The sequence below is a fragment of the Anser anser genome (assembly GCF_964211835.1).
Source record: "Anser anser genome assembly, chromosome: 12".
In the NCBI taxonomy this organism is placed as follows: Eukaryota; Metazoa; Chordata; class Aves; order Anseriformes; family Anatidae; genus Anser; species Anser anser.
This window is the reverse complement of record NC_139733.1, coordinates 2,799,122-2,817,606: the sequence shown is the minus strand read 5'-3', so window position 1 is coordinate 2,817,606 and position 18,485 is coordinate 2,799,122. Positions and strand designations below refer to the sequence as shown.

General features: G+C 36.7%; 1 protein-coding gene across 32 annotated transcripts in view; it reads left to right on the top strand.

Annotated features, from left to right (window-relative positions):
• Positions 1 to 18,485, top strand: part of CACNA2D3 (calcium voltage-gated channel auxiliary subunit alpha2delta 3) — a 509,008-nt gene that overhangs the window by 176,779 nt on the left and 313,744 nt on the right. For 31 of the 32 annotated variants that reach the window (XR_014571619.1, XR_014571620.1, XM_083795939.1 and 28 more), the window contains one exon: positions 10,782 to 10,841. The exons of the other annotated variant lie outside the window; for it this stretch is intronic. Coding sequence is in view for 29 of the 31 variants with exons in the window: in XM_083795939.1 (XP_083652065.1) it covers positions 10,782 to 10,841 (60 nt within the window). In the remaining 2 variants the exon portion in view is untranslated. The remainder of the gene's footprint in view (positions 1 to 10,781; positions 10,842 to 18,485) is intronic. 32 annotated transcript variants of the gene reach the window in all.

Sequence of the window (18,485 nt, the reverse complement as noted above, 5' to 3'; positions counted from 1 at the left end):
AAGATCCCAGGATTAATCAGCTCGATAAATTTGTGACCAGAGTCACAAATGCAGCCTTTTTTTTGTTTTTTTCTCTCTTACCAAAGCTGCTAGAATATACAAAATTATGAAAAGACTACATTATCTCTTAGTCTGAAAGTTGCTTTTGTAATTAATGCTAGCATATTCAGTGCCAGTCAAGTATTCAGAGTGATGAAGTATGGTCTTCGCTCTGTGAAGAAATAACTTGCTTTCAGGGGACAAAAAAAAAAAAAGCTTCGAATTTTATCTTTGCAATTCAGCTGTTTCTAGGAAAGAAACTAGGCAAAATACATTGGTTTACTCTTTCTAAAATAATTCTGATGTTCTTTTCAGTAAGATTTTATAACACTTCTATGCCTGAGAACCGAATCTTGAAATTGGCAGGGATGTGGCCTTGACACAAGGTTTTCTTTGAAAATCTGTTCCAGCTGGATCAAGTTATCATTTGGAAGATCTGCACATAGAGGCATATGGCCATTAGAAACCTATCAGAACATAGCTATCTGTAAGTAAAGTCTCTGAAAATTCTTTGCACTGTGATTTTCAGTACACAGTTGAACAAGAACATAGTTGGTCAGACCTTTCGTCTATTTTAGCTCAAGCCACTAGAAGGCAGCGGAAACAAGGTCCTTACCCCCAACGCATGTCAGCGTGTCTGCGTGCCTCCTAAACACAGAAGAGAGATTAAGGAGACGTAAGGCAGAGATCTCGTCTCTTGTCTATGTTCAAATGAGGGCACTGGAAAATGGGAGGGTTGGCAGCAAGAGGAGTCTGATTGGTTTAGGAGAGACTGAAGAAGTTAGTGGGTCAAGGAGAAGGGAGTGGAGGTTAATGAAGTGGTGTAAGGAGACAGAGGAAACTAGATTGAAATGTGCCGGGGTTTAGAAATATGTATGGTACAAGATGTTCTAGGTGGGGACAATGCAATTGTACCAGAGAACAGGGGAAAATGGAAATATAGGTTGGCAGGGTTAGGACTGAGTTGTTAAGGGCCTGGAAATGACTGGTCATGAAGAAGAGCATGTTTGGTAGTATGGAAGCCAGGGCTGGTATGAAGGAGGAGGAGGAAAAATTGGTAAATGCTAGAGAAGAGGTTGAGAATAGTAGGAAAAACCTCAGTATTGGAGTTTGGGGAACATAATGTGAGCATACTGAATAGGATGTGGGAAGAGGGAAAGGAAAGAAATAGGCGTAGGTCTAGGTCGTGGTCAGATATGAAAGGAACAGGATTAAACTATGGTTATTGGAAGGCAGAAGTGGGTATATTTCAGTGGGCAATTGAATCTGTGCCTGCATAACCTGAGGTGAATGATTGCAAAGGCCATTGCTGGTGCATATAGAAACGGATAGCTACTGCCATCACTCTGCGAGGCCTGCAAAGGTCATATGCAGTATTTATCAGTGTTCTAACCAAGCAAAATTGTATGGACAAGACAATGCACTATCACATCAATAACGACAGCATGGTGTTACTGGGCATTGAACTAAGGCACCTCCATTCTGGCACTTCCTAGCTTTTGTGAGTTTGGCTTTGTCATCCGTACTAGTGCTTGGAAGTTTCTAGCATAACGTACTTGTTCTAAAACTATAGAAATATAGAAATATTAGAAAACTATAGAAATAGAAACTATATATATATATAAAAACTATAGAAATATAACAATACTAATACTTGTTTTGATTCTCAGGATAGCTGTTAGGAGAAGTGGAATACTTGATACGATATCGTCACTGTATCCCAATTTCAAACTGACAGTGCCTGCCAGCTTACTTCAGGAAGTACTGCTTTCTTTACATCTTCCCAGTAATACTAACCTTAATATCTAGCTTAGAGCATTCTCATCACCTATTCTACTTCACCTACTGTTTTTTTAAACAAAACAAAAAAAAAAAACCTGTTCAAATTTGATTTCTCATTTTAATTTTTTTTTTTTAAATATTTAATTTAGTCTGTCAGCAACAGAAATCCTGACCCTCTGATAAGTCAATAACAGTCAAATTGACTTGAGAGAGAGTAATACCTTCTGTGAACAGCTTGGTTTGAAAGTGAAGATAAGTCTCAGTGTGTTGTGATTGAGTGCTGGGTGAGGCAATGGAAATAAGTCCCTGCAAACTCTGAAATTGTTTTGAGTAATAAATCTTGCAGTTTTGTTGTTGTTGTGTCAGTGTCTGCTTGGCAACTGGAAGGACGGTATATCATAACTGATTTTGTTGAAGTTGACCACAGATTGCAAGTTGAATTAGAAGTAACCTGGGGGTTTGAGCTTCAGTGCACAAGTGAGGAGAGAAGCCGAAGGAGGGAACAGAGCAGCCAGTTGGATTCGCGTGGTGCTTCTGCATGTGCGTAGCGCAGAAACACCTCAGCACAGTTCCTAGTCCCCAGACTGCTGTCAGGACATGGTGTTACCCCAAGGCTCCTTCCCCTATTCAGTAGGCATGGGAATATTTCCGTGTTTCTTTATCTCATTTATGTTGCACATATGGTGTAGGATTCATCTCCCTTAATGTTAGCCGTATAGTTACACATCTACTAAAGAAAAGAGTGAAGGAAAAGCTCCGAAGTTCTCTCGTCCCAGTATCTTATCAACTATTTTAGAATGGGATGAGCTGCTCTTCAGAGTTTTCTGTCTCTACGTATGGAGGACATTTAGTTAACTTGTGTAGAGAGGTGATTAACTTTGAAATAGCTGAAGTTAGGTGAGATGAATCCTACCAATAGAGAATTTTGCATTCAGTGAACTCACATGGCAACAGTTATCCCAGATCTTCTTTCAGCAATATCTGCAAAGCATCCAGCAATGGTGCTGAGAGCTGTCAGAGCAAAGGGCAAACTGTTTTTGCTCAGACATTGTGCAAGTTGACATAGTACTCAAATGCAGCAAGATATCCTGGCACTAGAAGGAGCATGATGAAGTCAGCTGAAGAGGGTGACCTGTGGAGGCTTACATGTGAGAATTAGATGTTTTAATTTAGTGATATCAGTGTAGGGGACAGGACTAAGAATCGTGGTGATACTTACAGGCTTCTAAGGCTTACAGGCTGTACTTAGGGAGGGAGGGAGAGATGTGTGCACAGATGCTTATTTATATATGTGAATTTGTGTACACACACAGACCAGCTTTCCTTGATTTTGGAAGGTGTTTTACAAAGAAAAATTATTTATAACTTTTTTAAATTATGGGGAAGAGAGCAATGTATCAGTTGTGAATTATTAACTGAAAACAAAACATTACGATGGAGCTTTCATATTGCAAGTGGAATTAAAAAGCTATGTAAAGGTATTTCTAAAAGAGTTAACCTTGGATAAATACATGATTGGTGTGAAATGGTGAAGAATCTTTCCCTTGGCCCTCAGGTGCAGGAGAGGTGGCTGAAGGAGCTGGGCACTGCAGTACTTGGGGCAGGCACATCAAATTTAAAATAGTCTTGAAACCACCTCAGGTTGCATCTGCAATGGAACTGACTCTTTGATGACTGGGATTTACGAAATTAAAAGAACAGAAGAAAACCATATTTAGCACGATTCCTTTCTTCTCTGTGTCAGGCATAACGTGATAGCAACAGATTTGGTAATATTTTGTTTGATTTGTTGGCTTTGTGCACCTTTGAGCCCAGTAGAATGTTACCTCTTCATCTGCGGCCTTCCTTCCATGGTAATCTCCAGATGCCGTAACTAAATATGGAGTTGTAGTGTTAAACTAGTTAGAAATGCATCTAATTACACCAGAATTGTCCTAACCACTGTTATGCTACATGTGAGATTCATGTACTTTATCATAACTAATCCATTTACAGTTTCATTTGTTTGTCCAGCTCTTCGCCAGGCCAAGATCTTTGTTGCTTCAAAAAACCAGCTAACTCTCTAACAATGATCAACCTGAAAATCTGCCAGTCTTGAATGAACAAAGGAGGATAATTGAAGTCATTTACAATAATTGCATATTTTAAGCTTTCAATTTATTTTTTTCTTTATTTATAATTTATGCTTTGATTATATGTTAATGCATCACTGTGACTGAGCATTGCCTGGTAAGTTGGAGGGGAGTTTGATACTAGTCCTAGAGCAGTCTGGTTTTGATATGACATTAATTGCAAGATTAATATCTGTCTTAAGCCACAAGAAGTAGGATCTCTTCTTATATCAAGATAACAGGCTTAATTTTCTGTGTGTCTTAAGGACAGCGACAGCAATTCTAATGATAGAATTTTCTTCAAAGTACTTGTAATTGAGGAGAACAGAGTAGGAAATAAAATCTGCTGCTGTGTTTTCTGAAAAGAAACCGTTTTTCCCCTTCACACCCCTGCCCTGACCTTGAGGGGGGAAAAACAGCCAAATTTCAAGGCTGTTGTTCTTGGCCTGTCTAAAAATCCATGTGTTTCTGATGGTAGCAAATATTCCTCCAAGGTCAGCATTGGTCTCAGATATCTACCCTGCTTCTCTGGTTACGGCAAGCACGTGCAAAGCTATTTGCAATGAAATAGTGAGACTGAGAGGCCTGTTTGCACATCAGTGCATTCATCACCACGTTACATGATATTGTTTTCAAGCATAGAAGATAATAGGGAACTGGTGGACACCATAAAATATTCTCTGTTGGTTTCTTTACCTTCTCTGTTAAATGAACTGTGAAAGAAGCAAACCCCAGAACTCTGGTGGAAGTGAGGAGGGATTGCAGCAGAATTACCACCCATGCCAGAATGTTACCTAAACACACTTCAAGCTAATAAATATATTTTATTCTTATTTTATTCTTATTTTATTCTTATTTTATTCTTATTTTATTCTTATTTTATTCTTATTTTATTCTTATTTTATTCTTATTTTATTCTTATTTTATTCTTATTTTATTCTTATTTTATTCTTATTTTATTCTTATTTTATTCTTATTTTATTCTTATTTTATTCTTATTTTATTCTTATTTTATTCTTAGTTTTTATTTTCTATTTTATTTTTTATTGTATTTCTTTCATTTTTCCCCCCAAACAGCCCAAACTTTTCAGAAGTTTTCAAAGCACCTGTAGCCTCACAGGTTGCCTGGAAAGGAAATCCCTTTTTCACTTCTGAAATGAACCCCAAAATTGGGAAGTCCCAGGAAGATAAATGGGTAATATTTTTAAAGTTTGGTAATCTGTTACTGAGTGCTCCCACATGCACAACCTTGGCTTCTAATGAAGGAGCCAGTGAAGAAAATTACTCTGACTGAATAGCAAGTTGTGGTTTCTCTCCCAGGACTCTACTCACCTGCTGAACTGTGTTTTAAATAGTTATCTGGCTGCACTTTAGGAATTGTTCTTGGCATGTTCACAGCTCAATTATTATAAACTTTGATCTGAAATTTGATGGTCAAATCAATAACAAGGTTATTAAAATTGCACCAAGTATTTCATCTGAAAAAGGGTAAGTCTTGGTAGTTGTCAGTATTTTCCATTACCGAACATTTTCTAGTTTTGTGCTTTTGGTAATATAATACAAAAAAAATTGCTACAAATTGTTAAAGAAAGAACATCTTTCAAAGGACTAGTTTTCCTTCATTTTCCTACCTGCTGTCTTTGCTTACAAATTTTGTTTGAATTTGATTGAGAAGCCCTTGTTACAATTTCACACAAAGAACACTGCGAGACAGGTTTTTAAGATTATGTAAGTTCCTGGTTTTTTTTTCTGCATGCAGTTGTTTTTCATTATTAACTTTGTGTTATATTCCTAGGATGTTCCTGGGATTAGACTTTTTGCCATTTTTTAATAAAGCTTTTAATTATTTTTCATCTACAAACCACATCTCAAACCAACTGTGAAGGAGTATACAAGATGGTGGCGAATCTCCAACAGATCTAATGCCTTGTGGAAAAGATGAAAGGTTATAGTTTGGGTTGAGGCTTTTTTTTTTTTTTTTCCTGTTAGTTGTAATTGAATTTATTGAGATGATAGAATAGAAGAGCTTCCTATGCGTTTATCTACATTTTTTTTTTTGATAGTTATGTCCTACTGTTCAGAGCAGGGCCAGAATCAGTGGCCCTTGCCTGAACCTTGCCTGAAGTATCCTGGGTGAAATTATTACAGACCCAAAATGATGATTGTGCACTGCGTAGCACAGAGCAGATGTAATAACTCAAACTGGTAAGATTCACATAATGTACTGAAAGAAATGTTGAGGCATAGTTTAGAGAGTTTGGCAATAATGTGCAAGTAGAAGGGCAGCTGACATGGTGACATTTTAACAGGCAGAACTGAAGCTGTGCTTCTTAGCTGCTTTGTTAGCAGTGAGGCTGGGACGGAACAAAGGAGCATCTACCATGGAGAGGGCAGAGCTTTCATTTCCTGTTGCTTTATAGTGTTGTGTTTAAGTACATCCCAGTACAGCAGTTTTGGCTGTTTTGAAAAGAAATTTTATCATATTAGTATTATGGAATATAAAATATTGATGTTATTGACTAAAATAATCATAACTAGTACCAGCTTGGTACCGATACTAAGGCAGAGCAGTCTTCTGTTATTTTCTAAAATTTGTAGCTGTTTGGTTTTGAGAAGAGAGCAATTTCTAGCAGCATTTCTGGTTTTATGTGTGGCAATTGGTTTACCCTCAAAAAAGAGAAAGTAAACTATCAAATATAAATGTGTTTCTTGAAGATTTGATAGCTGAAGAGAAAGAAGAATATAACATCAGGCAGCATTTATGGATATGTTTTAGTGACATTCTGTGGTTCAGGAACTCACAAACTGTTTCAGGCTCTGTTTTGCTTGTGAATTTATTTATTCTAACTGGAAATGTGATTCTCATGAAGGACGGTTATAGAAAAATGAGCTGAAAGCCTTACAAGAAACATGGAAACAGTAAATACCTTCTCAGAAGCTAAAATTGATACCCTGTTCTTTATTTTCTTCTTGTTTTTCCTAAAAATTATTTTCCTTTTCATTTATTTTCACTTTTTTGCCCATGTGATCCATTTTACCCCAGTTTCTGCTGGATTCTGTTTTTCCCTTATCCATTCTGTTTCATTCACTATTTTTTGTTGTTGGCTCTACAACAACCTAACGTGAATGAGAGTTTATCTGGGAATATCAGTTTACTGAACTTAAGATATTTGTCAAAAAATTATCCTAATCTTAAATGGCTTGATGGATTTTTTTCATGTTATTGAGAAGAAAAAAATATTTCTTCTCTCAGCCTTCTCTACATTAACTGTGATACTACTAAAAATATCCAACATTGACTTTTTATTTTGGTGACTGTTTGGGTATTTCTTTTGAGGGTGTGAGATTTGTTCCTTTCCCTGGTTCATGCCCTGTTTGTATCCATGCTGCATTTTGGTATGCTATCTAAGTCAGTTAATCTTTCTCAAATTTATGCATATTTGAAAAATTACAAGGATTGGTTCCTTAACAAGGGGAGCTTCAGTTGAACTACCATAGAATGTGGAAATTGTTCTATTCAAAGATTGTATGCTGCCCTGGACTTCTGTGTGCATGCATGTGCAAACATGTAGAGCTAGATGCTCCTAAAAAAAAGTCTTAAAAGGTTTAACTCCAACAATAGCTCATTGAGCATTGGTAATTAATTCCATATATAACAATCTATAAAATATATAGATAACTCACAACACCCTTCAGGATAACCACAGCTTGGTGAACATTTATTTGTTACAGCAATGATTTTAGAGCATGTTTACTCTACTGAAAATATATTGGCATTTGTATTAAAAGTGTCATTATAAACTATTAAATTAGAATCACTAATCATGCAAAGTGTTGAGCAATCATTGCTAGATAACTGCTCAGTCATTAAAATATTTTAAAGGGTTATTGTTGGCCTCGAAAAAAAAAAAAAGAGTATTGCAGTATGACAGGTGTTTTTCATGTTTCTGTCTCCCAAGCTTTAAGGAATTTCTTCCATCATGCTTCATCCCTTTGGGGACTTCTGCATGAGAAGAAAAAAAAAAAGGCAAAATAGCCCCCTCCTCCTCCTCCAAAAAAAATAATTCTGATATCATCTGTGTATATCCACTAATGTGCAGTTTTGTGGACTTCAGCTTCTTAGTAGTTTATCTGTTCTGTAGCTGTCCCAGATTTCTCACAGTCTCCTTTCTGATGGCGCTGAGATAAAGCAAACCTTGTGGTTAGGGACTATTACATAGAAAATATAGTATCTGCTTGTGTTATCTACATTCAGTGTACCTAAATTTAATTTTTCCTATTAGATTTTTAAGGATGAAGCATTTGTGTCTGCTTGCCCAAGGAAACGTGTCTGTAGATCGCTTTTTTCTTGTTCTGTTTCCTATGGAGAATATTGCATTGAAAGAGTGTTGAGATGTACATAACTTTTTTTTTTTGAAAGAACAAATACAACAACTGACATTTTAATGAAAAATCAGTATTATATCAATTCGTACTTTTCATTTCAGTGCTGCCCTCCTTACCAGATGTTTCTACTATTGCCCATCTTATGTTTCTCTAGCTATTTCTAACATGTAGGTATAAATCTTGGTTTAAATTTACCTCACTGAGGCAAAAATGTAATTGAAACACATAGGGATCAATGCAAACTATATAAGAAACTATGAATTATTTTTCTAGCCCACTAGGTACTGATATCTCATGAAATACTACCATAATTTTTCTTCTGTTGACTAAGTAAGTGTTTCAGCACAATAAGAAAAAATGTTTCTCTTTTCCATGTATTCTTTTCTATATTAAGATTTTTTTTGGCTCTTCTTTTTCCTCACTCTATTTATTTATTTATTTTTTAATGTTTCACTTAGAAATACTCATCAGTCATGATCTTTTGTATTACGTGTGCACAGAGTAGTAATACAACTATAGTTTTGATATAAAGGGGTACACACCTCCAGAAATGCATTGAATTAGAGTAGTTATATTACATGAAATGTCTTCTTCATAATTAAGGAATGATGTCTACATTTGTAACACAGCATTAACAGGTCACTTACACATTAAAGATGGGCTTCAGAGATGATTCAAATGTTTAATACTCATGGTTCTCAGGCTTTCCTACCAAAATAGTTTGGGCTTTTTTTGATTCTAAATGAAAAAAAAAAAGTGGATTAAATTAATATTTGATTCCATTTCAAATTGCAAGGTGCATTTTTGCTACTATCAATACAGTACAGGAGCAGTTGAAACAATTCCATAGGTTTTCACACTTTATTCGAAGTATTTTCTCATGGCTTGCCTTCACACAACCTGTCATGATGTTTTGCTTACTTTTATCTGCCTGCAGGAAGGTGAGCCAGTACGCCTTTCAGTTCAGTTCTGGTTTGGCTTCTCTGATATGGGAGTAAGGAATGAGGGGAAAGGTGGGACAGCCTTCCTGCTGGGGGCTGTTGAGCAGGGTGCTGCAGGAGCCCAGCAGAGGACTGAGGGTTTGCAAGCCGTGTGATGAGACAGATGTGGGAGGAAAGGCTGTGGTGTGCTGCTGCTCTGCAGACCGTGGTGAATGCAAATGGAACCAATGAAGCTCTGCTTTAAATTCAGTTTTTTGTTGAACCATTTGTTTTGAATTGGCAACCAGAAATATTTTTCATAGTTTCCATTATAGTAAATTGTATAGCAATTGATAGGAATTCTGATCCCCTTTTGATTTATATCCGAAGACTTGATAAAGGTGTACAGTCTTGAAACAGGAAGCAGAAGTGTGCACAGCTGTCCATTAAGTGTCATGAATGAGAGCCTTGAGCTCACTTGCTTTGCGATTAAAAAAAATAATAAATGTATATACATACCAGTAGCCGATATACCAAAAAAAAAAAAAAAAAAAAAGAATAAGGATGGATCAAAATATTCTGTGACAGTTCATGCTCTGATTGATTTTATGTTGTGCATACATGAATGTCCAGTTAGTTTAAATAAAACACAGGAAGAGTTGCGTTTAGAGTTGAAATACTGAGCTATAACAAACCCTATGTAAAACATCCTGGAAAGGATGTCATCTCTTTTCAGAAGAGAATGTCTGCAGCAAACCCCCATATGAATTAGTTTTCAAGTAGCTGTGTCCTAGTACAAACCTTATTTTGTCCTTCAGATAATAGTAGTAAGGAACACAACAGAGAATTCTGAGTATTAAGAGGAAAAAATACTACTGAATTACTGTCATTTGGTAAATATTACTTCCGTAATAGCAGACAGTTCTTGTTGTGTTTATACACCATGTAAAAGTAGTATGCACAACACTTTAAATCTGCTAGGTAAATGAACCTCACATCTGTTTTTCTAATATTTCATATTTGATTTATTATTTAGAAATTCCTTTTTATTTAAGTTGCTTTCAGTCAAGGGGATTATTAGGAAATATTTCTCATTTTAATTTTATGAAAGATTTGCAAAGGGAATCTATATGCAAAATAAAGTCCAGTGTTGAAGCCTCTTTATGTGATTTTGTGTTTTTTTAAAAATCAGTATCTGAGTGGGAGCTTCAGGATGCTGAGCACTTGCAAGGGGAAAAAAATGAGCAAATGATCCGTATTTTTATCTTTATTAATTAGTAGTTGATGTCTTCTGAAAATTTTGTACCACCAAGCATGGATGATGAGGATTTAAAAACTCTGATCCTTTTTTTAAGCTGTGGTTAGGTTATTTCTATTTATTTCTTTTTCTGAATTAATGAAATATTATAGCAGGTGTCATGTGGAGATGATGAATTACACAGTTCTCAAATAATTATTTTCTTTTTGTAATACTGGAAAAAACTCCTGGATTTAACATACTATCTATTACTTCAAAAAATAAATGTTTTTTTTTTTTTTCCAGCGTCTTGTTGAAGCTGCAGAAGATGCTTACCTGAAACATGAGTTTGATGCTGATTTGCAGGTAACTAATAATAGATTTCTTCAATATTTGTCAAAAGAGTATGGATTTATACAACAGCTTAAGTGAAGAGCTGCTGTAGAAGGCCAGGTCTGTGAGTAATAGAAGGATGCTGATTACAGAAGATGGAATTAATGAAGGCTGGCTCAGTATTTTGACAGGTTACACATTCAGGATGTGTGTGTTGAGAGACCTGGCAGGTGGATTTTATTCTTCTAGAGATTTCATTTAAATTCTTTGCATGTCTGCCTAGGTCAAGACATTTAAACTCAGTAATTAGCAGCATGTTTCATTGTTACAGTGCACTGGCAAGGAATTGTTCAGTAGAAGAGTTGAATTTGCAGATGGGGTGGGACCCATGGGGATGGGATTAGCATGACCTTGATTTGAGCAAATGGTTTGCCTTCGGATCTGTGTCTAAAGCAGACACTGTTCTCTTTTTCTTTTCTCTTTTACCTAGAAGCCCTTAGAGCCAGACCATTATTATCTGAATATATTGCCTTTAGGAATAACTAGGGAGGGAAGAGGCAGCTCACAGTTAAAAACGTTTCAAAGAAAAATCTTTGCTTAAATGAAGGGCGTAGTTAAAAAACAGATTAATTTAAAAGAAACAAGTGATCTAGCCTAATAATGGGAAATTTGACAGAAAGTGTTACTCAGTAGTTAAATGTGTAACATCTTACCTTTGAATTCCCGTATCTTTGGTTTCCTGAACACCATATTAGGGGGAGTTTTGTTTACTTTGACTTCAGCTATCTAGAATTAATTTTAAGACTTTCTGTGAATATTAGCCATGTGTCCATTTAAACTTTAAGCTTAAGCATTAAGGGAAACAGAGACTTTTCCTGCAGGCTTTTCCATACATTCAACTAAGGAATACGCAGAACTGTAAGTTCTGTTTTCAGAATTTACCATGGTTACTTCCAGTAATCACAAAACATTTTCCATTTTCTTTTAATGAAAAGTTGAAAAGTTGATACAAGTAACCAATTTCTGTGCAGAAAAAAAAAAAAAGTGAACTTTTCAGAGATAAGGATAAAAAAATCAATTTAGCAGGCTGTGATGCTGAGGTCTGTCACAGCAAGTTGTAGTAAAGATAAAATGAGAGCATTGGAAGTGATTATTCATATTATTGTTGTGTTCAATGAATGCTGACTTCTGTATTCAAATGCTTTAGAGCTCTGTTACGTTCAAACCTTTTAGAGGTGTGCTGTATTTTATTTTTTGCACTTTGCCTTGAAGAAATAGGAGCTATTGTCTGGAAAAAAATCAGAAATGCTTTATAGAATTTTTTTCTTTTTTATTCCTTTTTTTTTTTTTTGAGACCTACAGTAAGTGCTTCTTCACTGCAGGATAGTTCTCACTTTGACAAAGTCCTTCATTTGCTGAGGCTTTGAAGATATTAACGCTTTCAGGAAGCCAGTTAAAAGCCATTTGCCATTTGTGTCAGCAGCATTAACAGGACAATCAAATCTTTGTGTAGAGCTCTGTTGTTTATTACTGTCACGGTCCATTAAAGCTAATCAATTGTTAATCTTGGTTTCACCGACCCCTTTGCAACCCTTGCTGTGGGTGATTGTTGTTCTTTATCAAAAAACTCATAATACCATCTGCTCAAAATAAAATAATGGCCGGAATGATTTGATAGTGTACGTTCAAGTGGAGAGGGACAGAAGGCTTATATAAAATATAGTATATATAATTTTGCTATCGAAGAGGAATTTTTTTGGTGTTTGTATTGCCTCGGCCAATGTGTAGGAGACAGGATTAAATGCTTAGAATTAGTGTTGTGTGATACAGTACCAGTCTGTGCTCTGTGTGCTCAGATATTCTGGAAATTCAGAAGGCACAAAAAGAAAGTGCAGTTGTACCTTTTATTGGTCCAGCATCACCCCCTATGTCTTGAGGACAGAATAGATAATATTGTGTCAGTAGATAAAAATGATAAAAGTGAGAAATAAAATTATATTAATATTTTTATTGACTGCAAAAAATACCAACTTAAAAGAATTGGAAAAATTTATTTTTTAGACTGCTCGTATTCTCTTCAGCAATGCTGAAACTATATTATTTGCTTAGGCTAGACCTGGTCCATTGTAGTTATTTTTCTCAGTAAGATTACTAGTTTTGTATTTAGTTACTCTGTAGGTATTCTAATCAATATACTGTAATACTGTATAATGATCGAAGCATTCAGCTATCTATCCCTGGGCTGAATCTATTGGCACCACCAAACCCAGCCCTGTAGTTATAAATAAAACTCCCAGAGAATTGAAAGAAATAAATCAAAGTAGGTGATAGGATGTTTAACTCATCAGCGTTATATATTGAATGTTTGAGTAATGACCAAACTATGAACTGGTGAGAGCCGATGTCAAAGCATTAACCTGCAGTATCTGGGTTTGGGAAAATTGTTTGTTTCCTCGGTTAGGGATGCAAACTAAGAGCTGCAGCTATAGCAAGTTACAAGGAAATGACCTTTTAAGAGTCACTTATTTGAACCTTTAACCCAGTTCAGGGTTTTTCTTACTGTTGGGTATGGTTTCAAATTATTCGGTGTTACTAAAGACTCTTCAAATAGATGTTAAGTGGAATAAATATGTTGAATAATGTATTTGGGTATATAAGATATATTACTATCTATATTGGCATGCCAAGTTGTCTTGTCACAATATTTCCACAGATTTAAATGATCACTCTTGCTTCATACAGGACACTGTGTCTGTGCTTGCCTTTGTGGAAAATGGAGTAAAGTATAGTCCATTTGTCCTGAATCTTGCAGCTTTAACATAATGAGAAAAGCCATACAGGGGCTAAGTGCCAAGCACAGACCCAGCAAGAGTGCTGGATATTACAAGTTTTGAATTGATTCTACAGCACGCTTTAGTTTTGTTGACATATTGTATGTCAGAGAAATATTTGGGGTGGGGGGAGAAAGAGAATATTATCCTTTTCTTGAGGGGGGATGATCTATTAGAAAGAATTTTCAGATTGTTTATTATTATTGTTAACTGAAAATTGACTTGATCATTTACGTGCCTTGTGCTTGGGTAAACTGCCTTGTCATAATTCAGTGGAACGCCATGGTGAAGCTGGTGATCAGAGCTAAGGAAGAGTCTTTGAAGGGGAATACTCTTCCCCAGAACTGTCATGTACACAGGAACTTGTATATGCAGCTGATACAACTGCACACATTTACAGGCTTTGTCCTCCTACCACATTTTCTCAAACCGTTAGAAACAGGACAGTTTTAGTTGCATGAAAATACGCTGTCATGATGCCTAGCTGCCCGTGTTATGCAGTTACTATTGAGGTGCTAAAGCACACTTAAAATGCAGTCATGTGGTCTGTGTTAGCACCAAAGTCCTCTCCAATACTGTACTATTTATATGACTGTATCGAGATCTGTTACAGTACTGTACTTCTGGTTTTCAGTAACCTCAGGAGAAGGATGCTTGGCAATGGAGCTGATACTAGAGTATGACCAATGTTCAATGGAGCAGTAAAAGTAACTTTTGAAATTCAACTGCTTGAAGTAGAGCTTAAACGTAGATGTAAAGGTATAACTTAAATTGCTGCTTTTTTATTTTAATTCTGACCTAATGTTTATTTAACATAATGATACCATGCAAAACTTTACAATGATGGATTTTTAAATGCTTAGGTATTTAATTAAACTTTAATTGAATAGATAGTAATTACATATCAGTTACTGAAAAATGTCAGAACAAAAGCTAATTAAGAACAGCTATTCTACATAATCTTATTAAATTCTTATTGTAACATATACATTATATTCATCTTAGCATTTTAGAGAAGTCTGCATATTTATTATCTCACAAATTTTGAATGAGGCACATAACTAGATTTACACTCTAGTGGTATTAATACTTTTCTGGCTGTTAGAACTACGCCCACAAGCCTGAAGTCAGCTCTTGAAGTGTCCTGAACACCCACAATCGAAAGGGAAGCCTGATGGATTCGTGCGCTTAAAACCAATGACTTAAGTGACTTTTTGAAAAGTGTGTTTAAAATAGCAGTGGAACATCTGATGTTTGATGTGTTTCATGGATTATTTGTCTAAGCTGCTTACTCTCTAAATCTGAAATCAATCTTTCTAATCTCCAAACCTGGAAACCTAACATGAGATCTGACAGTCTAACTTTTTCTAGTGCTTCCTTTTTAATGCTTTGCAGACTATCTTGCTCTCAGCTATGTTGTTATGGGGTGTGGGTAGCGTAACTGTAGCTCATAACACGGTGTGAAGAAGAGATCCTTAACTAACACCAGTCTAAATGATTAACTTTTCATGGTCCTGAGGAACTCTTGCAGGGGTAGCTCTAATGCCTGGAAACGTTACAGTTGGTTCAGCTGTAAAATCTGCCTCTGGAGCTCTTCAGACCCGAGATGCATCACACAGGACCTACTCTCCAGGGGTTCGTCTTTGTGTTCCTCTAACACTTGTGATTATGTGACTTGTTCTTCTTTAAGGTTATACACGTCTAGCCGAAGGCATAATTTGGATACAGCTATGATGCAGAGATGCTGCCAAGACCTGCAGACGTTTTGTTGTTATTGTGTTTCATGAATAGTCCAAAGTTTTCTGTACTGATCAAAAGACAAGGGAGATCAAGGAAAGACAGTAAACGCAGACTTCAGAATGTGGTTAAAAAACAGCAAAGCCCTGAACTCTTAAGAATAATGCTGCAGTTTGAGGGCTTAAAATACAGAAAAAGTGGAATAAAAGTATGAGCATCTAGTGTCAGTGAACTACAAAGCATAAGAGGATGCTGTTAAATGATAAAAATCATTGTTTAGTGTCCTTATTTGGTTTTAGTGTTTCCTTTAAGTAACATTTTTTTTTCCAGAAAACGCTTCTATACTTCTTCCTGAATGGAAAACAACAACAACAAAGTTTTTTGCTGTTCTTAGTTTCTCAGTTTAGTTTTACTCATGTTGATTTCTGTGAGCTGAAAGCAAGGACTTCTCAACTGCTCTAATAGCGGAAGTGCCACAAACTGTCTTGCAGATCCTCAGCTGTAAGGATGAGCTGTTGCAGTGGAGAGCACTTCAGCTTGTCTGCTCTTTGCTCTTTACTTCTTAAAGTTGGGAAGGGAAAAGAAGAAAAGCTAAATGCCTATGAAGCTATGAAGATATTGGTGAATTTTGGATGTTACTGGTTAAAGACAGTGATATGGTTTAGTGGAGGACTTGTTAGTGTTAGGTCAGAGGTTGGACTCGGTGATCTTGGAGGTTTCTTCCAACCTAGACGATTCTGTGATTCTGTGAAAGATTCTCTAGAATTGATGCACAGAAAGTAACCTCCTGAGGAAAGTTACACCAGTTCAATCTCACTCATTAAATACAAATGTAGTACTCTTGCCTGGTGATGTCTGCTTTACATTATTACAGAAAGCTGAACCATAGAATTCCCAAAGAGTAGTATGACTGAGCAGTTCCTTAGTCTCCATGACATTGTTCCTGTTGTATTTATTTGTCCCTTTACTATGTTTGCTTGCTACCAGGAATGAGAAGGAAATAGCTTTCTCATCCCCAGAGTGTTTTCAAAATTTCAACTTCTCCGCTTAAACACTGAGCTGTCCCAAAGCTTTTTCTGAGCAACAGAAACCTCCACTTCAGGACAGCTTGTAGTCACATAGGTGGGGCACTCAGTGAGGATACGGGGCCTGTTCAAGCTGCTTCTCCAGTGAACATTAAATTATATATATGACGTGAAACAATTGCAACAGAAGATTGTGAGACACTCTGCTAAGAAAAAAACTGGTGGATGGGGCTGTTGCTTTGGCTCTGAGGTCCTCGTCAGAGTCTCTCTTCTGCTTGGTTCAGGACGTGGATCTGTGCTGCAGCATAAGTCTTTTCCCCTCTGGTGCAATTCTGCAAAAGAGAAATTTATTTTCCAAAACCAGGAAGAATCACACATCAGGACTAACAGCAATAACAAGATCGAACAGAAAGTATTACACACATATAATGCATATGTACAGATCTTCCTTTCCCATGCTCAAATCGTTAAGTGTTTCCAGGTTGCTTTTTTATGCTTTTTGTAAGCATCTATAAGAATTAGAGACACGTTTCAGAGAAATAAAAGCTGAAATTCTTGCATATTCACATAAATTCACAGGTTGAGGTTAGAAGCAAAACAGAAGTTTTCACTAGAATAGTGATAAACTCAGTGTTTGCAGCACTGAATGCTCTTTTATGTTTTTTTGCAAGGCAATTCTCTTATTCCAATAGAGCAATAAGTCAGTACTGTACATGTGAAAGGATAACGAGGTACCAGAAACAGTCAGTCAAATTAAACAGATATGTTCACTTTCAAGGAGTGGGAAAAGAAAAAAAAAGTCAGGAAATGAACTTTTAGCAGAAAATCAAAGACAATACTTTATGCTGCAGTTTTAACATGGTGATATCAGCCTTAAAATCGGGTTGAATTTTGTCATATCAAGCTGGGAGGAAGCCCGCGAGATCTTTGCTTGTGACCTCAAAAAGTTTCCTCTTTCAACACACCCAACGTTCCTTCCCCAAATACTCAAACGAGAACAGCTTCTGCCAGTGTGATTGCCTTTCCATAGGGTGAAAATAGCATGGGATCTGTGCAGGCCACAGCTTGCAGCTGAGAAGGCAGCGACTGTCCCTGCATTTCAAGGCAGGCTGCCATTTGGGAAGTGGAGCACCCGCCTGGCCCCAGCTCCATGGCTCCGGGTGGGCCATGGGAGAAGGAGCAGAAAGCTGAAGGGAAGCAAGAGGAAAGCGCGGCTTGGGAGAGGAAGACTGGGGAGGGTGCAGAAGAAAGCAGCATCAGTGGGGTAGAAGAGGTAGGTGTCACAAGACTGTAAAGTGCCAGAAAGAAGGTTGTAAAAGGAGAAACAAGTAAGTAATGTATAAAGGCAAAGCTGTGAAGTGTTAATTGCTTTGTGGTTTAAGAGTACTGACAGTAATCTTTTTGTAAGCCTCTCAAAAGCCATTACCTTAGCTTACAGTGAGGCTAAAATGGAGAAACCATTTTCGGCATTTTTTTTTAAACAAAACTTTTTTCCATGCTCTTCAGTGTCAGGCTAGGCAATTATATAAACAGTAATAAGCTGTCTGACATAGGCTTCATTATAAAACAAAGGAAACCCTCAGAGAGTGAGTGGATAAGGTTCAAATGCGCATAAAAATGGGTTTCAGAGAACTTTGGCAGAATGAGTATGCATAGGAAGTAAAGGAGGAATGCTGCATAGCAATAAGGGAAAATATCCCAATGTTCTTGAAAAACATATGCTCCTTGAGATTGCCATAAACCTCTGAGAAACTTGTTATCATTGTTGGAGCAGACAGAGCTCGTGTGTTTAAAAACGGCTCTCTAGTTTATGGGACTATCAATTTCCAATTCTGACAAATCAGGAAAGCAAATAAAGAGCCAGAGGAAAGGAGAAATGACCATGTGAGATGAAATTAGGCTCTCCAATACTTAGTGTCTGGTGTAGAGGTGATAGCAAGCAGAAATTTGGAATCAGAATATCTTTTCAGTGAGCAGTTGTTTGAATTAGTTGTCAAGACTTGCACCCTGGAAACTGGATTGAATTAGTGAGCATCTTTCCCTTAGGAAAAAAGAGAGCTCGTCACCTGAAAAAGCTTTATAAC